Genomic DNA, 17,805 nt, shown 5'->3' on the forward strand with positions numbered 1-17,805 from the left:
TCCTGTCTCAGGCTAAGAGAAGGTCCAGGGACGATGACCTCCAGGGTCCTTCTAGTCCCTGTCACACTATTAAGTCTGGACTTTTTACGAGCATTTGAGGTCTGCATCCCACTGTTCAGGGGTTCTCTGCTGTGCTCCCCGTCAGGGCAGTCATCGGTGGTAGCCAGGCACCATCTAGCTCTTCTGGTCTCAGGCTGATGAAGTCTCTGGTTTATGTGACCCTTAGCGATGCCTGAATTTAAGCAACACTGGACATTTGGGGACATGAGCTCTGGTCTGGGCTTCGCCTCTGGGCCAAGGCCTATAAGTGCGCTGTGCCTCAGTTTCTCCATCTGTACACAAGGGTGGTCACCGTATAGCCAGTAACTAGCACCTTAGCGTGTGTCATCTCAGTGGATCCTCGAGCAACCTGATGAGGCAGATGCATTACTGCCTCCATTTACAAATGAGGAAACAGGCGTGGTAGGTGGCCTCCAAGAAGACCCCAGATGTTCCCTACCCCTGGCACTCAGGCCCCTGTGTGGGCTGAATCGAGTGATCCACTTCTAATGAAGAGAACGTGGCGAAAGTGAGAGGATGCCACTTCCAAGAGTAAGTTGTAAAAAGGCTGTTGTTGCATAAGGGTATGATATTCACAATATATAAAGAATATGTAAGATAGAAAAAATATATTCTACAACCGAACAACAAAAAGACAAACAACCTAATCAAAAAGTGGGCAAAGCAACTGAATAAACAAGCATGTGAAAACATGCTCAGCATCATTAGTCACATCTTGTCGTTAGGTGCCGTTGAGTCGGTTCTGACTCTTAGCAACCCTACAAAGAGCTGAACAAAACACTGCCCAGTCCTGTGCCATCCTCACGGTTGTTGTTATGCTTGAGCCCATCGTTGCAGTCACTGTGTCAACCTATCTCGTTGAGGGTCTTCCTCTTTCTCGCTGACCCTCTACTCTACCAAGCATGATGTCCTTCTCCAGGGAGATGCAAGTCAAAACCACAATGAGAGAACACCTCACCTCCACTAGGATGGCAATGATCAGAAAAACAGAAAATAACAAGTGTTGGCGAGGATGTGGAGAAACTGGCACCCTCATCATTGCTGGTGGGAATATAAAATGGTACAGCCACTGTGGAAAACAGTTTGGTGGTTCCTCAGAAAAGTTGAACATAGAATTACTGTATGACCCAGCAATTCCACTCCTAGGTATGTACCCAAAAGACCTGAAAGCAGGGACGCTAACAGGTAGTTGTACACCAATGTTTACTGCAGTGCTATTAATAATAGCCAAAAAGTGAAAACAACTCAGATGTCCATCAACAGAGGAATAGATAAACAAAATATGGTGGATAATCACAACGGAATATTACTCAGCCATGAAGTTCTAATACGTGCTACAACATGGATGAACGCTGAAAACATAATGCTGAGTGAAATAAGTCAGACACACAAAAAAACAAATACTGTATGATCCCACTTACGTGAAATATCGAGAACAAGAAAATCCATCGAGACCCAAGTTTACTAGGGGAAGGGGGAGTTATTGTTTAAGGTGCACTGAGTTTCTGTTAAGGGTGATGAGAAAACTTGGGAACACACAATGGTGATGGCTGTACAACATGGTGAATGTAATTAACGTCACTGAATTATACACGTAAAAAAAAAAGGCTGAAGTGGTAAACGTTTTGTTATATATATTTGTACTACAACAAAAAGGATAATAAAAAGACAGTTGCTTCTGTCTCAGGTATTCTCCCCTGTTCCTCACTCTGTGGGATGCCAGCCGCCATGTTGAACATAGCTCTGTAAGGAGGTCAACGTGACCATCAACATGGCTCCATCAAGAGCCAGTGAGGATCCAAGACCTGTCAACAGCCACATGAGCAAGCTTGGAAGGGAAGCCTCCCCCTAGTCGAGCCTTCAGATAAAACCCTAGCCCCAGCTAACACCTTAATTTCAGACCCTGAGCCAGACGACCCACCTAATTTGCACCCAGATACATGATCTGCAGACACCCTTAACAAATGTGTGTTCTTTTAAGCTGCTAAATTTTCACATAATTTGTTATGCAGCCTTAGATAACTAATACAGAGGCCCAGAGAGATTGAGCAAGCTGCCCAAAGGCACTCAGCCACAAATCCAGGAGTATCTGGCCCAAACCTGTGCTTTTAACCTTTCCCCAACATGGCCCTTCTTATCTCACTACACTTAAAGGGATGTGTGGAAGACATGGCACCTTGAGAAATTAAATTCGTTGCTGTCAAGTGATTCTGACTCATAGCAACTCTACAGGACAGAGTAGAACTTCCCCATAGGGTTTCCAAGGCTGTGATCTTTATGGAAGCAGATTGCCACATCTCTCTCCCATGGAGCGGCGGGTGGATTCGAGCTGCCGACCTTTGAGTTTAGTAGGTGAGAGCTTAACCACTGTACCACCAGGGCTCCTCCCATGAGAAGTTACAAACCTAAAATATTCCCCACAAGGACAACGTCATCCACCACAGGCTGGTCTCAGGGAAACGCACCCACCTGTTGTCAAAGAAGGCACGGACGATTTTGGATCGGATCGGATTGAGGTCTAGGTCAGGGACGTTGTTGAAGTTCTCCTTGCTGGTTTCCAAAGAGGAGAAATGCCAGAGAAAAGAGCAAGAAGAGAAAGCAGACATCAGATGATTCTGTCATTGCTTAATCAAAGTGTATTTTTATCCCTAACTGGTCCCATGGGAATAGTTCAGAGTTAGAGAAAGGACTGGAATATGTTGTATTTCTCTGTCCACCTCTCATATGCTATGCGGGGGAGGTTTAGGAAGCTCAAAGATGTCTCTAAGAATCTGATCAACACACTGGATATTCATCCCCAGGAAAATGCAGAGACATGGAACATGTACCCTATTCCAATGGGTCAGAGGCCACCTGGGGCCCAGTGAGACTCCAGGGAAGGAAATTTTTGCTTTGGCTGCTCTGGACTGAGAGCAGCAGGATGCTGGTATGGAGTTTTGGACCACACTTTGGCAGCTCCTCCAAAGGCTAAGCTCTGAATTACCATAGGACCCAGCAATGCCACTCCTAGGTATGTACCCAGGAGGAATGAGAACATATGACCACCCAAAAGCTTGTACACGAATGTTCACAGCAGCACTACTCATAATGGCCAAAAAGTAAGAGAGAGCCCAAATTTTCCATCAGTGGATAAACGGATATACAAAATGTGGTCTATCCATACAGTAGGATATTAAGGAATGAAGTACTCATACACGCTGCATGGACGAAACCTGAAAACATTATGCTGAGTGAAAGAAGCTACACAGAAAAAGACACATATTGTATGATTCCATTTATATGAAACCTCTAGAGGAGGCAGCAAATCTATAGACAAAGAAAGATTAGTGGTCGCCTAGGGCTTAGGCAAGGAGCTCTGGTAGCGTAATGGTTAAGGTGCTTAGCTGCTAACCAAAAGACCAGTGGTTCAAGCCCAGTAGCCACTTCATGGGAGAAAACACCTGACCATCTGATCCCATAAAGATTTCAGCCTAGAAAACCCTACGGGGCAGTTCTACCCTGTAGGGTCCTATACAGTTGCTATGAGTCAGAATCAACTAGATGGCACACAAGTGTCTGGGGTAAAATGGGAGTGAATGCTAACGGGTACAGGGTTTCTTTTAGGCAAAAGTGTTCTCAAATTAGATTATGGTAATGCTTGAATAATTCTTTAAAGATACTAAAAACCATTGAATTTTACACTTTAAATGGGTAGATTTTACGGTATGTGAGTTATATTTCAAAAAAGCTCTTTTAACGATAAGAGAAAGAGTAAGATGCTGGCTTGGGGAAGGAGTGGCTGCCTTTCACAGACACCTTGCAGCTGGGCCCATGTTGCTGGCTCCCAGGGGCTGTAGGTTTGGGAGGTACTGAGTCTAGGTGGACTCCTTACCTGCCTGCCCTTCTCCCTTGACCTTCCCACATAAGGTTGTCCTTTGTTCTCAGAATCTGTTTCCTGCTCACCTTTTTCTTCTGGTCCAAGGACTTCAACAGCAGTAGCCTTGGAAGGGGCCCAGACCACAGGTTGGTAATCTTGAGGAACCAACAAGCGTGCCCAGGAGGGAGAGATGCAAGGAAGTCAAATGACTTAAAATAGAACTTCCAGCATGGAAAATAGGGGGAGGGCTGTGGGATGTTCATCAGCACTTGGGACTCAAAACCACAGCCAGCCAGTGCTGGGAAAGAGGGAAGAGCTACCCAACGTGTCTTGTCTACACAGAATCACACACTATGAACTTAAGGTTCTCTAAACGCAGTGCTTTGCCCTTCCCCCACAACACAGATGAGGAAGCTGAGGCCCAAGAGAAGCAGAAGCCTGGTCCCAATCCTGGCTTCCTCCGTGTCTCTTCCCCCTGCGCTGGCTGCTGCTTCTCTCTCCCACCCTCACCCCTGGCCTGGCTTTCTCGTGGCGTCTGGCCAAACACGAGAGCTGGCGCCAGCGGGCACCAACACCTCAGATCCTTGAGAGCCCAGCTCCAGAGAAGGTGGCCCGCTCAGGACAGCTGGCCTGGGGCAAAGCTGGGAACAGCTGGGTTTCTATTCTAAATGCGAGGGTGGGGGGGGGAGCAATTTATCTTTGGGATCCACGCACCTGCCCTTCACCTGCCACAACCTGCATGTTGATGGTTGGAACCTGCACAATTCTAATGTTCCCCAGAGGGGCTGGGGTAGGTGTGAGGCCCACAGCAGTTCACTTTGATCTGTTTTATGGAGTGGGGTTTCTCACCAGATTATATTTGAGGAAAGGAGTCTATTGTTTAAGAAGTAAAAATGCTAAAAAAACATTGCCAACTACCACTCATCTGTCAGTCTGTTGTACTACGGTGACTTGTATGTCATTGCGATGCTTGATGCTGTGCCACTGGTATTTCAGATACCAGCAGGGTCACCCACGGTGGACAGTTTTCGGCAGAGCTGCCAGACTAGAAAGGCCTGGCACTCTATTTCCAAAAATTAGCCGATGAAAATACTATGTATGGATCACAACAGAGTAATGTTCGATATAGTGCTGGGAGGTAAGCCCCCTACGTTGGAAGACGCTCCAAATACACAGTGGCCACAACAATGGACTCAAACACGCCACCCGTCATGAAGATGGCACAGGACCAGCCAGCATTTGAGCTGGAGCCAACTCACTGGCAACTAACAACATAAACAACGTAAGTGCCCAAAAGTAAAAATAGTCCAAATTTCCCTCAACTGACGAGTGGATAATAAGATGTGGTATACTCGTGCAAAGGAGTGTTATTCAGCCGTAAAAAGCAGTGAAGTCTTGATACATGCTACGACATGGGTGAACCTCAAAAGCTTTGTTAAGTGAAATAAGCCAGACACAAAAGGACAGATACTGTACCATCCCGCTTGGATGAAATATCTAGAATAGGCAAATGCATGGGGAGAGAAAGTAGATTAGTGGTTGTCCACAGGTTAGAGGGGATGGGGAATTGGGGTGTTAAAGGCTAAAAGGTATAGAGTGTCTTTTGGGGGGGATGAAAATGTTCTAAAATTGAGGTATACTTTATATGGGTGAATTGCATTGTACATTAATTATATTTCAATATAGCTATTATAAAAATATTTCCTTAAACTCTCACAAAAAATCCAAGGATCAGTGCGCTGTGAGTCATTTACGTAAAGAACAAAAATACTGCCCAAGCTAATCTATGCAGTTAGAAGACTGCAGCTAACTGTCCTTGCAGGGTGATGACTGGGAGGAAGTATGGGGGATTTCTGGGGGCCTGGAATGTTCTGCTCTTGATCTGGGTGCTGGGTTTGCAGGTGTGTTGAGTCTGTTGAGGTTTCATCTCACTTAGCACACATGCATTTTTCTTTATGCACGCATATTCCCCACTGTACTAGAATTATATGGCTGGCCTCCCATCTCTCCTCGTCAGTGGGAGGCAACCACAAGAGAAAAAGATCAGAAAGACCAGAGCCCCCTGAACTGGAACAAGTCAAGATTACCAAGAGAGAAGATGGAATTCTCTAAAATCGTGATTGGATGACTGTAAGAGCTGCAGCTGATATTTATGGCGCAAAGGACTTTATCCCCGACATACAGGTGAGGAGAATGGCATAGACAGGTTAAGTGACAGTGACCAGCCAAAGGTCACCCACAGGCATGGGGAGAGGGTCAGAATTTGAACCCAGGCCAGGCAAAGCCAAGTTCTTAACTCTGACACCAAGCTGCCCTGCTCTTCCAGGCTGAGCAGAGATCCATTTGCTAAATTCTAGAAATTTAGCAAAAAAAATTTGGAGAAAGAGGCCGTGTGGAGCGTGAAAAAGGAAAGCAGGTAACTCTCCGCTAAGTGGCTCATTAGCATGTGAGACCCCAAACCTCTCAGGCTTTCACGGGCAGGGGGTCTTGGCTTCTGCTAACCCTCTGTCAGCCTCAGTTTCTTCATCTGTGAAGTGGGCACGACAACACTCACCGCAGGGTGAAAGGCACAGGTTGTGGGTCAGATCTGGCCTCTACTCCGGCTCTGCTGCCTGGGGCAAGTGACTTTGCCTCTTTGCCTCATTGAGCCTGTTTGTTTCTGGAAACAGGCAACTTACAGGGCTGTTACATGGATTATGCGAGATAAATCTGTGACATACTTAGCATGGTGCTTGGTGAAGAGTAACGACAGGCCTCTCCAAGCCTCAATTTCTCATCTGTAAACTGGGGATGGCTGAAATACCCAGGTCGTATCATGGAGTCTCTGAGAGGTACAAATGGTTAATCTGCTCCGCTGCTAACTGAAAGGTTGGCGATTTGAGTCCACCCAGAGGCACCTCGGAAAAAAGGCCTGGCAATCTACTTATGAAAATCAGCCATTGAAAATTTCACGGAACACAGTTCCACTGTGATGCACACGGGGTCACCATGAGTTGGAATTGACTCAAGAGCAACAGGTGTATCACGGGGTTAATGAGAGGATGAGATAAACCCATGTAAGGTGTTTAGCGTACTGCCTGACACACAGTGACACTGAATTTTCAATGATAATAATAGTAATAACCGCAGCAGCAGTAGTAACACTAGCACTGTAATAATAATAGTGCAACCTTCTCTCCATCTCCAAGGTGTCAAAGGCTATCCTGAGAGCTTTACACTATGATTTCATGCTCACGACAACCCTATGAGGTAGGTACTGCTATCATTCCCATTTTAAAGGTGAGGAGACTGAGGCAGAGAGGTGAAGGAACTTACTGTGACTAGCATAGGTAGTCAGTTGATCATGAGAGTTAGGTCTTCCTCTGTGGTTCTGGGTGATACTCCGACTCTGCCAACCTCCCTCTTCAAGGACCAGAGCACAGGCCTTGAGCAGACTAACCAGGAAATGCTGGTTTTGGTCTTATTTCCCTTCCTTCCCACCCTTCCCCAGGGGTCCCCTGGGCTGGTTGAACCGGCTTGGCCTGGAATCCAGGCAGCAGCCATAGGAACTGGGAAAGGGCCTGCTTCACCAGGAGGGCAGGGCCAGGGCAGGTCGCTGCCTGGGGACCTGCAAGGAGGGGTGTCTGCCCAGGAGAGCTCTGGGGCCAACAAGGCCCACACCTCCACCCAGGGGAGCCTGAGCTCTGGGCGGTGGAAAATTCCCCTCCCATCCTGAGTCACTGTGCCAGGCTGTTGTGTCAACACTCTGCAGGCACTGCCACCTTCAATCATCCCCACACCCACGGGCAGTGGCACCAAAGATCCTCATTTTACAGACAAGACAGCGAGGTCCAGAGAGTGGAGGTGACAGTCACAATCACACAGCTGCTTCTGAGGCTCGGCCCAAAAGCAAAGTGCTCTCTGGGTGCTTCATGCCTAGGGCTCTGCACCACAAGGCTTACCGACCTCAAAGTTGAGAGTTCCGCAAGGCCCCAGGTTCGGAGCTCCAGCTGCTGGCTTAGTCTAGCATTCTGCCTCCCTTCTCTCTGCTGGTCCAGGATCCACACCCTCCCGTCTTCTCTCCCCGGGGCAGCCTACTCGGCTTCCCCAGACCCCCTGTCCACACTTACCTTTATAGGCCCTCACTGCTCAGCATATGTTTCCCACATGGGGGTGATGATGTATTAAACGCTGGGGAAACTGAGGCTCCATGGGACACCTGAAGACAGGGACCAGGTCTCATTTAGGATGTGTCTTCCCAGGCGACACCAAGCTACTCAAAGTGTGGTCCCTGGACCAGCAGCTTCAGCATCTCCGGGGGGCTTGTTAGAAATGCAGACCCTCGGGCCCTGCCCCAGACCCACAGCATCGGAACCTGAATTTAACACCATCCCCAGAGGATCCATGTACACGTTCAGGTTTGAGACGTGCTGTCCTCTGCATCGCCAAGTGTTTCAAACTTTCTTGGAATTCCCCAAACACATCAGGCATTTCTCCCTTCCACCAGCCCGGAAAGACCTGTCCCCTTCTCCCACACAAATGTTGTTGTTGTTAGGTGCCGTCGAGTCGGTTCTGACTCATAGCGACCCTATGCACAACAGAACGAAACACTGCCCCGTCCTGAGCCATCCTTACAATCGTTGCTATGCTTGAGCTCAATGTTGCAACCACGGTGTCAATCCACCTCGTTGAGGGTCTTCCACTTTTCTGCTGACCCTATACTGTGCCAAGCATGACGCCCTTCTCTAGGGACGGATCCCTCCTGACAACATGTCCAAAGTATGTAAAACACAGTCCCGCCATCCTTGCTTCTAAGGAGTGTTCTGGCTGTTCTTCCAAGACAGATTTGTTCGTTCTTTTGGCAGTCCACGGTATATTCAATATTCTTCACCAACACCACAATTCAAAGGCGTCAATTCTTCTCAGTGGCTCTTCCCAAAGCCGGGGCAGCATCACCAATGTCAGCCCTCCTCAGCCCCTGCCTCCTCACCTTCTCCTGGAGCTGGTCCACGCCTGGGCCCTGCCTTCCCCCACCCCTACTACCTGTAACTTACTTATCACAGTGAGAGCCACTCAGCAACTAGCATGTGAACACCTACTATGTGCCAGGCACCGGTCTAGGTGCTGGCTACCGCAGGGAACCAGACAGACACATAATGGTACCTAGTTGATTTCTGGTGTGTGTGTATGTGTGTAAACACAATAAAGAAGTAAAATAGGGTGTGTTGGGCAGCGATAAGTACTCTGAAGGAAAGCTCAGCCAGAGAAAGGGGATAGAGGCCACACGGGGCTGGGTACAAGTTTAAATCAGGTGGTAGGGGAAAGCGTTGAGGAGGAGTTGACATTTGAGCAAAGACCTGAAGGAGCTGAGGGCAGTGATTCCCAACCCCAGGGGACAACTGCCAATGTCCACTGTCCTTTTTGGATGTCATAACTACAAGTGGAGGTACTACTGGCATCTAGTGGGTAGAGACCAGGGATGCTGCTTAACATCCTACCGCGTGCAGGGCAGCCCCCCACAACAAAGAATGGTCCAGCTGCAAACGTCAAGAGTGCCAACCGAGGCTGAGCGACCCTGATTCAGGGGAAAGGCATTCTGGAAAGCAGGAACGGTGAGTGCTGAGGCTCTGAGGCAGGAAGTGGCGGGACAGCCGATGTGTCTGGAGCAGGACGAGCAAGGGGAGACTGGTCGAAGAGGTTGGCGAGGTAACAGGGGGCCGGATCGCGCAGGGATCTGCTGGCCACAGAACAGCCTCAGCAGCTTTGACTTTCACTCAGCAAGACAGGAAGTTCTGAGCAGAGAAGTGACATTTTCACAGGACTACCCCTGTGCGCTACCGTGAGTCCAGACTGTAGGAAGAGATCCCTGGGTGGTGCACAGTTAACACACTCGGCTGCTGACTGAAAGGTTGGAGGTTCAAGTACACCCAGAGGTGCCTCAGAAAAAAAGCATGGCAATCTACTTCTGAAAAATCAGCCACTGAGAACCCTGTGGAGCAGGGTTCTGCTCTGACACACATGGGGGTCACCATGATTTGGAGGTGACTCCAAGGTAACTGGTTTTTAGACTGGGGTGGCTGGGCGGGGGGAGGGGGGGCATTGAGAAGAGAAGCAGGAGCTCCAGGGAGCAGACTACTGAAATAAGCCAGGGAGAGACAATGGCTGCCTGGACCCAGAGGAGCAGCGGAACGGGGGAGGAGGAGCAAATTTTGGATTCAATTTGAAGGTGGGTGAACTGGACAAAGGGAGGAGCCACAATGCCTGGGCTGAGCACCTGGAAGGCTGAGGCTGCCTTTTACTGGAAAGGGAGGAAGACTGGGGCTCGGTGAGGGACCTGGCAAGTGTAAGATGCCTTCCGGTGTCACATGGAGTCTGGAGCTCAGGGTGGAGGTCCTGGCCTGAGGCGTGCATTTGGGAGTTAACAAACAGGTGGTGTTTTCAGCCATGAATCCTTTTTTTCAAGGAAAAGGGGAAGTCCAAGGCCTTGTTGAGGCTAAGACGACCTTCTGACATCTATCCCCAACTCTCCAACCTTCTCCCACCACCTACCTGCCCTCACTGCACCCTGGCCACATGGCTACAGAGCTTGGCCCCATCCCTGAGCCTTTGCACCTGCCATTTTCTCTGCCTGGGGCGTCCTGCCTTCTCTCCATTCAGGTCTCAGCTCTAATGGGATCTCCTCAGAGGCACCTTCCCCAACCACCCTAGCCCATAGTCCCTCTCCTCCAAACATGCCCTTAAGGACGCAACCCTGCTGCCCATTTCCCATCTGGTTCCACCCGCCTCCCCCCGCAGTCTGCTAACACACAGTAGAATAGACGTCGCCATGGGGACGAAGGGGACCTCATCTGCCTCATTTATCATGAACCTCAGTGCTAGCACCCCCCTAGAGAAGATTTCCAGGTCTATTTGTTGTAAGCAAAGACTGCTATCGGCTCCCTCTGGGTTGGCCTCCGACTCACAGTGACCCCACACACAACAAATGCTGCCCAGTCCCATGACTGGTTGAAATCAAACCACGGTGATCTTTCACGACTGGTTTTTGAAAGTAGATCTCCAGGCCTTTCTTCCTAGTCTGTCTTAGTCTGAAGTTTCACTGAAGCCTGTTCAGCCTCAGAGCAACACGCAAGCCTCCAGCAACAGGTGGGTCGCGGGTGCACATGGGGTGCGTTGGCCAGGAATCAAACAGGGGTCTCCCAAATGAAGGCGAGAGTTCTCCCACTGAACCGCCACTGCCCCCCAACGAGGAATGCTTCAGTATTAAACATCCTGGGAAAGAAATCCCTGTAAAAATGTTTATCTATGAGTGCCCACTAAGAAACCTGCGACACACAGAAGCGTCTTCCTGCTTCAGTGCCGCCTCTAAATACTTTCACATCCAGTCTACTACTCCTCTGTGGCTCTTCCCCCCATCACTTCCTGGGCTGTGAGAGCCCCAGCCGCCTCACGCTGGCTTTTTCTGAGCAGTTTTTCAAGCAACTACAGGTTTACCTTTTTTACATAATTCGCTACCATCTTAGCTGAGGCTTGAAAGCAAGGTCTCCTTAACCCTATCGATGGTGGAACAGCCTGAGGGCTAAGCAGGGCCTCGGCTCATCACTGCTGTGGGTACTTTAAAAAAATTGTCAATGCTGAGCTATTTCACAGATTAAAAGCAAAGTGTCAAGGTTGCATTAAATTCTGGAGAAAAGTGTTATCTTTGCGGTGGTTCTGGGCTCTGTCTCTGCAGTCAGAGAGCTCTGGTTTCAAAGCCCAGCCCTCGTTTGTGACCTTAACCTCTTTTGCCTCAGTTTCTTAATCTGTAAAATGGGGATAATCCTGTGAGCCTCAGGAGGTTCTTAGACCTTTGAGACCACGCAGGCAAATATCTACTCCAGTGCCTGGCATATGTTAGCCCTCAGCTGGCGGCAGCTGGGGCTTCCAGTGACACTGTGACCCCGTGCTAACACCCACCACAACAAAGCTATGGTCACCAGCAAATAAAGCGAACAGGATCCGGGGTTACTTTTTGCTGGCACCTTGTTGTGTGGCCAATCAAGATGTCACCCTCCACTCTGGTGGCATTTAGGAAGGAACACAGCGTCCTTCTCCTTCCCCAGGTATGTCTGTGGCTATGCTTATCAGAGGATCACTCCACATTCGATGGCTTGATGAGTCTAAAAATATGTCTGTAACACGGCTGTATCTAATCGGCCTTCCTAACGGCCTGTGTAAGTACATTTGAAGTATTCCATAAGGCCTGCTTCTGGGTGTTTGTAAGCCTGCCAGAGTGCTATCAGGAAGTAAAAAGTTGCTGTTTAAGGCATTCACCAGTTAAGTGCTCCAACGAAAGAAAGAAAAATTGCAAGAAGTCATTAGGGGATTTTCCTCACTACCTGAAATCGTTGTCGTTGCTAGATGCTGCACGGTCTGCCCCCACTCATGGCGACCCCGTGCACAATGGAACAGAATGCTGCCCGGTCCTGCCCCATCCCCATGACCAGCTGTCAATCACATCATTGTCATTTATAGGGTTTTCATCGGCTGATTTTCGGAAGTAGATCTCCAGGCCTCTCTTCCTAGTCCATCTTACTCCAGAAGCGCCACTGAAACCTGCTCAGTGTCACAATAACATGCAAGCCCTCGATGACAGAAGGGTGGTGGCTGTGCATGGGGTGCACTGGCTGGGAATCGAACCTAGGTCTCCTGCATGGAAGGTGAGAATTCTACCACTGAGCCACCACTCCCCTTGTCTAAAATAGTGCCTTTCAATTTGTCTACTTACAGAGTGTCTCCCCTGCTGGAAGACAGGCACCTGAGGACAGGGAAGGATGTCTGTGTAGCAGGTGCTCAATAAATGGGCTAAGCAAATATCTGCTACTCAAGCGTTTTGCCAAGGGGCTGCAGAACTCAGTGCTTTGTGGTCTGGGCAGATCCAGGTTTGGAAGTATATATAATTTGGGGGGCCCTCTTGAAGAAAGGAGCCCTGGTGGTGTAGTGGTTAAAAGCCTGGCTGCTAACCGAAAAGTTGGCAGTTTAAATCCACCAGCCACTCCTTGGAAACCCTATGGGGCAGTTCTACTCTGTCCTATAGGGTTGCTATGATTTGGAATTGACTCGAAGGCAATGGGTTTGGTTTTCTGGGTTTTCTTGAAGAACCATGACATTATGAATAAAAACTGAAACAAAAAGCCAGTACTGGGCCTTATCAGGGACCCAGGCAGATGTGGGCCCTGAAGCACTGGCTACAAAAGCCTCAGGGTAAACCACCCCTCAGACATTTTCTGAAAAGAAAGGGGAACAAGCCGAACACATGTAAGAAATGGTGGGTTAAACAGAGCAAAAAACAACTTCAGTCGCTTTTAATCGTGTGGGGTTTTTAAAAGCTAGATTGGATTTAAAGAGCCCTGGTGGCGCAATGGTTAAGCGCTTGGCGGCTAACTGGAAGGTCGATGGTTCAAACCCATCAGTGGCTCCAGGAGAAGAGACCTGGTGATCGCCCATAAAGATGACAGCCTATTGGGTCGTTCTATTCTGTCACATGGCGTTGCTATGAGTCGCAATCGACTTGATGGACCCATCAATGACAGATTCAAATTTATTATACCTATAAATTCAGAAACGCAAGTCTTTAAATGTTAAAATGCAACTTACAAACCTCATTGCTCTTTATATATAGCCCCAAGTTTGAATGGTTCCTTCTACGGGCCTTTTACACCCCAGGCATTCAAAAGTCACCTTGTGGGATCCTAATAAGCTCACGGGCACCATGGCCGTCTGAGAGAGAGGCGCAGAAGGACGTCACCCGCATATCCATCACAGACAGGGTGGGGGGCCTTGCTCTGGGGGACCTGGGTCCGCACCTTTCTCACGGGAGCGAGGCTTCCCCACAAGTAAACCAGCTTTCTGGAAGAAGCTTCTAACCGCTGAAAAACTGAATCCTTTTTACACTTGGAAATCCCAGCAAAGCCCAGGGCTCCCCGGACAGCCCCCTTGTGAAAATGGCGTGGCGGAGGCATCTGACCTCCTTGTCTGAGTTCACAAGGCGAAGGAGAGAGCCCGAGGCTGATTCCCAGGAGGTGGAAGTCAGACGTGCCTCCAGCCTCCAACGTTTTTACCAGTTCTGACACCAGCCGTCCCTCCCACGGCCCCCTCAACTTCTCTTCTGGGTTCCGTAATTCATTGCAATGGCCACACAGAACTCACAGACCATACTCACAGCTACGGGGTTCATTAGGGAAGTAACAGGTTACAATTCAGGATCAGGAAGGACTCAGGGGGATACAGGTCTTCAATCAGGACAGCCTCTTCTCAGCCGTGCCTGCAGGCAGGCTTCTCTCTGGCCCTTGGCCCCTTGGCCCAGCCTATGCCCTGCTCAGGCAAGTGCTACAAAGCTCTTCAGCTCTTCCAGTAAGTATTTGGAGGCATCCCACCTGACCAGGAAGCCTCAGCTGGAAAGTGCTCAGCTCTCTTACTCCATGGGTTGGTACACCCACTGTAACCACCTGGTCCCATGGCCCAGGAAGCCCGTTGTGCCGTCTTGTGCTGGACTCCTGGTTCTGGTGCTGCCATTTCTCTGCTGCTGCTTCTTGCCATACCGCACTGTTGCCGGTATTACAACCTTGTCTCCTGAGTCTAGGAGGTTCTCAGAGCAGGAGCCGCAGGTCCAAAGGATGTGCTCTGTTCCTCTCTTCTGTTTAGCGGTAGCGAGGTCCCCACTCTGCTCTGGAATCAGCTCTTTTAAGCCTAGCAGGATGCCAAAACTACCAATCCCCTTGTTAGGGTTCCATACACCTTATTTGCACGGTCCCACCCCTACAAGAGTGCCACGCACATATCTGCATTATTAGCAAGCTGTCCAATTCCCTTGATGGGCCACAGGCACCTTATTTGCATAGTCCCACCCAATCATTTGGTGAGAGTTACAAGGTCATGGCTAGAAAGGCCATATAAAAATGATGCATCACACCACACTCCTTGATGTGCCTGGAAATCAGACAGGTTGGTGGCCTGGCCTGGGGCCACATAGGAAGTCCCTGGCAGAATGGGGATGGCATTGGAGACCAGAGCCCAGCCCAGGAATGGGAGCCCCTATGCATTGGGAGGATAAGCAGGAACGATTCACCCTTCTGCAGGCCCTCAAGTGTGGAGGACTAGGCAAAGCGGTTCCTGGAGGCTGGGAGGAGGCCCTTCCTGCAGGCCCGGTTACATAAGAGGCCGTGGTCAGTCACCTCCTTCCTGAGTGCCTGGTGGGCTGTTACTGCCTGCAGCTGACGCTAACCTCACAGCAGTGGCTTCAAGGCAGCACTGACGGGCTGGGGCTGCAGTGACAGCAATTATAACACCACTCCTCTGGGGCACGAAGGGTGGAGGGCCCTTAGACTGCAAAGACGGGACCCTGAGGTCCTTGGAGGACATGGCCACTTCGGCTTCCGGACAGCAGGACCTCAGCAAAGAAGAGCAAGAAGCCTGGAGCCACGGCATCGAGTTCAAATCCAAGCTTATCCGCTTATTAGCTGTGTGACCCAGAGGCAAGCACATAGCCTCTCTGAGCCTTATTTCCCCAGCAGAAAAATGGGGAGAACGAGTGCTCCTGTCACACTTTCCTGTGCGGTTTTATAAGGCTGCAGAATCTGGACAAGCAAAGCCCTCACTGACTTGGATGCAGTAGGCACCGTGAGAAAGAAACCGTGAGCAGTGCCCAGCGCACAGAAAGTTCTCAAATAACAGCACTTGTATTTGTGAACACCTCCTACGGGCCAGGCCCCACGATAAGTTCTTTTACTTGGAATCCATAAACCCTCTGAAGGGTCCTGAAGGAAGAACTATCAGGAACAACAGATCTCATGTATACGCTGCTGTATGGATTATAAAGAACTGTCCTTCCTAGTCACTATAGTCAAACACACTCCCTTGATCTCTTGCTTGATCATTAATTCATTCACTCATTCATTCAACTATTCCCAGAGGATCAACTATGTTACAAGCCCCAGACTCAGCACTTGGGCCACAGAGAAAGAGACAAACCCAGTTTCTGCCCTCAAGGGGCTGACAGTCTGATGGGGAAGGGGGCAGTTGCAATTCATTGCTATAAATGTTGAGTGGGGGCACCCCCAGGAGGCGGCCATGGTGGTGCAGGGGCCAGGAGAGCTGTCTTGGAGGAGGTGACATCTAATTCAGACCTCGACAAGACAGCAACCATTCTGAAGGTCTTTGTCAGCTCCAGCTGAAGATCATGGCTAAGACCTTGAGTGCCCTGGGGAGCCACTGTGGCTCGTAAGCAGGGCTGTTCCCTGGGTCTTTTTCACAACCTGTCAAGCAGACACATCCAGGCTTCTGCAATGGCAGGTGTGGCAAAGGTGATGCAGAGGCAGCGGTGCTGGGTGGGGTTGTTGGGACAGGAGCAGGGCCAAACTAAGTGGGAGGGAAAAATCAACCACCACACACTTAATTCACACCCAAGCTGCTGCAGCACCTACTAACAAAGGGCCCAGGACGACTGATGATATTGACAGGCAGAGCATTAGAGACCTGGGTTCGATTCCCAGCCAGTGCACCTCAGGTGCAGCCACTACCCATCTGTCAGTGGAGGCTTGCGCGTTGCTATGATGCTGAACAGGTTTCAGTGGAGCTTCCAGACTAGGCTGGACTAGGAAGAAAGGCCGGGCAATCTACTTCTGAAAATTAGCCAACAAAAACACTATGGATGACAACATAATATTGTCCAATCCGCAACCGATCACGGGGATGGTGCAGGGCCAGGCAGCGTTTTGTTCCGTTGTGCATAGGGCCGCCATGAGTTGGGGCCGACTTGAGGACAGCTAACAACAACATGTAATGAGCCACCTGAGCCCAGCTTCTCTCCATCTGTTGTCACTGTGGAGGCAGCAGGGCCGACACGCGGGGGCCTCACGTCCCCCTCATGCAGCCCCCACCCACCCACCACAGATCAGGCACACTCTATCACCTGCAAAACGCCAGCCCGGATGCTGCCTGGAAGCCAAGCAGGCGCTTCCCCCAGCGGTAGGCTCTGGGCCCAGCCTGTGCAGACTGGGAAGTGGGAGCCAGGCGTCACCAGCACAGAGCTCCTGAGCTCAGGCCCCTCAGCGCCTGCACGAGGAGAGGCCTGCACGCATCCAACCCCAGAGAACCTACTGCATGCCGGGCTCAGTGCTGAGAGACCTCCTGGGTCCACAAATGCTGAAATCACCTTATGGGGCAACAATCACTAGGACTGCTAACCCAGTGCCATCGAGTTGATTCCGACTCGTAGTGACCCTATAGGACAGAGTAGAACTGTCCCATAGAGTTTCCAAGGAGCGCCTGGTGGATTTGAACTGCCGACCCTTTGGTTAGCAGCCATAGCACTTAACCACTATGCCACCAGGGTTTCCTGGACTGCTACCAGGGCAAAACATTAAGGGGAACTGGGGCCAGTAAGGGTGCTCTGGTCAGTTACAGGGTCAAGGCAGACTTCTCTAAAGAAGCACGGTTTCTGCTGAGACCTAAAGATGCCCTGGATTTAGTCAGGCTGAGATGTGGAAGTAAGGTGGGAGGACCACAGGTCTGAGGAGAGCAGAGGAGGTTGGAAATGCCTGTCATGGGGAGAGACGCCTGAGGCCAGGTGGAGGGGGGCTGGGTATGCTCAGGGCTTACTAAGTACTGGAGGCAGGAAGGCAGGGGCATTTGCTGGGCACTGCTGCGCTCCAGGTTCTGTGCTCGCCACCCTGGGGCCTCACGAGGCCTGTGGACCTGCAGCATGCTTGACACTTGGTGCTTGCTGGTAATGCAGAGTCCAGTGCCCCACCCTGGTGCTGCTGAATCAAACCCTGTGTTTCAATAAGACTCCCCAGACAATTCGTGTAGCACACTCAGGTTTAAAAAGCACTGTAGTCCATCCTCACCAAGGGCCCTGATCAACTTTAAAAACA

At 50.1% G+C, this 17,805-nt stretch overlaps 1 protein-coding gene across 1 annotated transcript in view; it reads right to left on the reverse strand.

Moving 5' to 3' along the window:
• The window catches only part of TESC (tescalcin), a 63,188-nt gene that overhangs the window by 19,112 nt on the left and 26,271 nt on the right, over positions 1–17,805 (reverse strand). The window contains 1 exon segment of the mRNA XM_023559463.2: positions 2,530–2,610. Within this exon segment, the coding sequence (XP_023415231.1) occupies positions 2,530–2,610 (81 nt within the window).

The sequence above is a fragment of the Loxodonta africana genome, chromosome 19 (assembly GCF_030014295.1).
Source record: "Loxodonta africana isolate mLoxAfr1 chromosome 19, mLoxAfr1.hap2, whole genome shotgun sequence".
NCBI classification, from domain to species: Eukaryota; Metazoa; Chordata; class Mammalia; order Proboscidea; family Elephantidae; genus Loxodonta; species Loxodonta africana.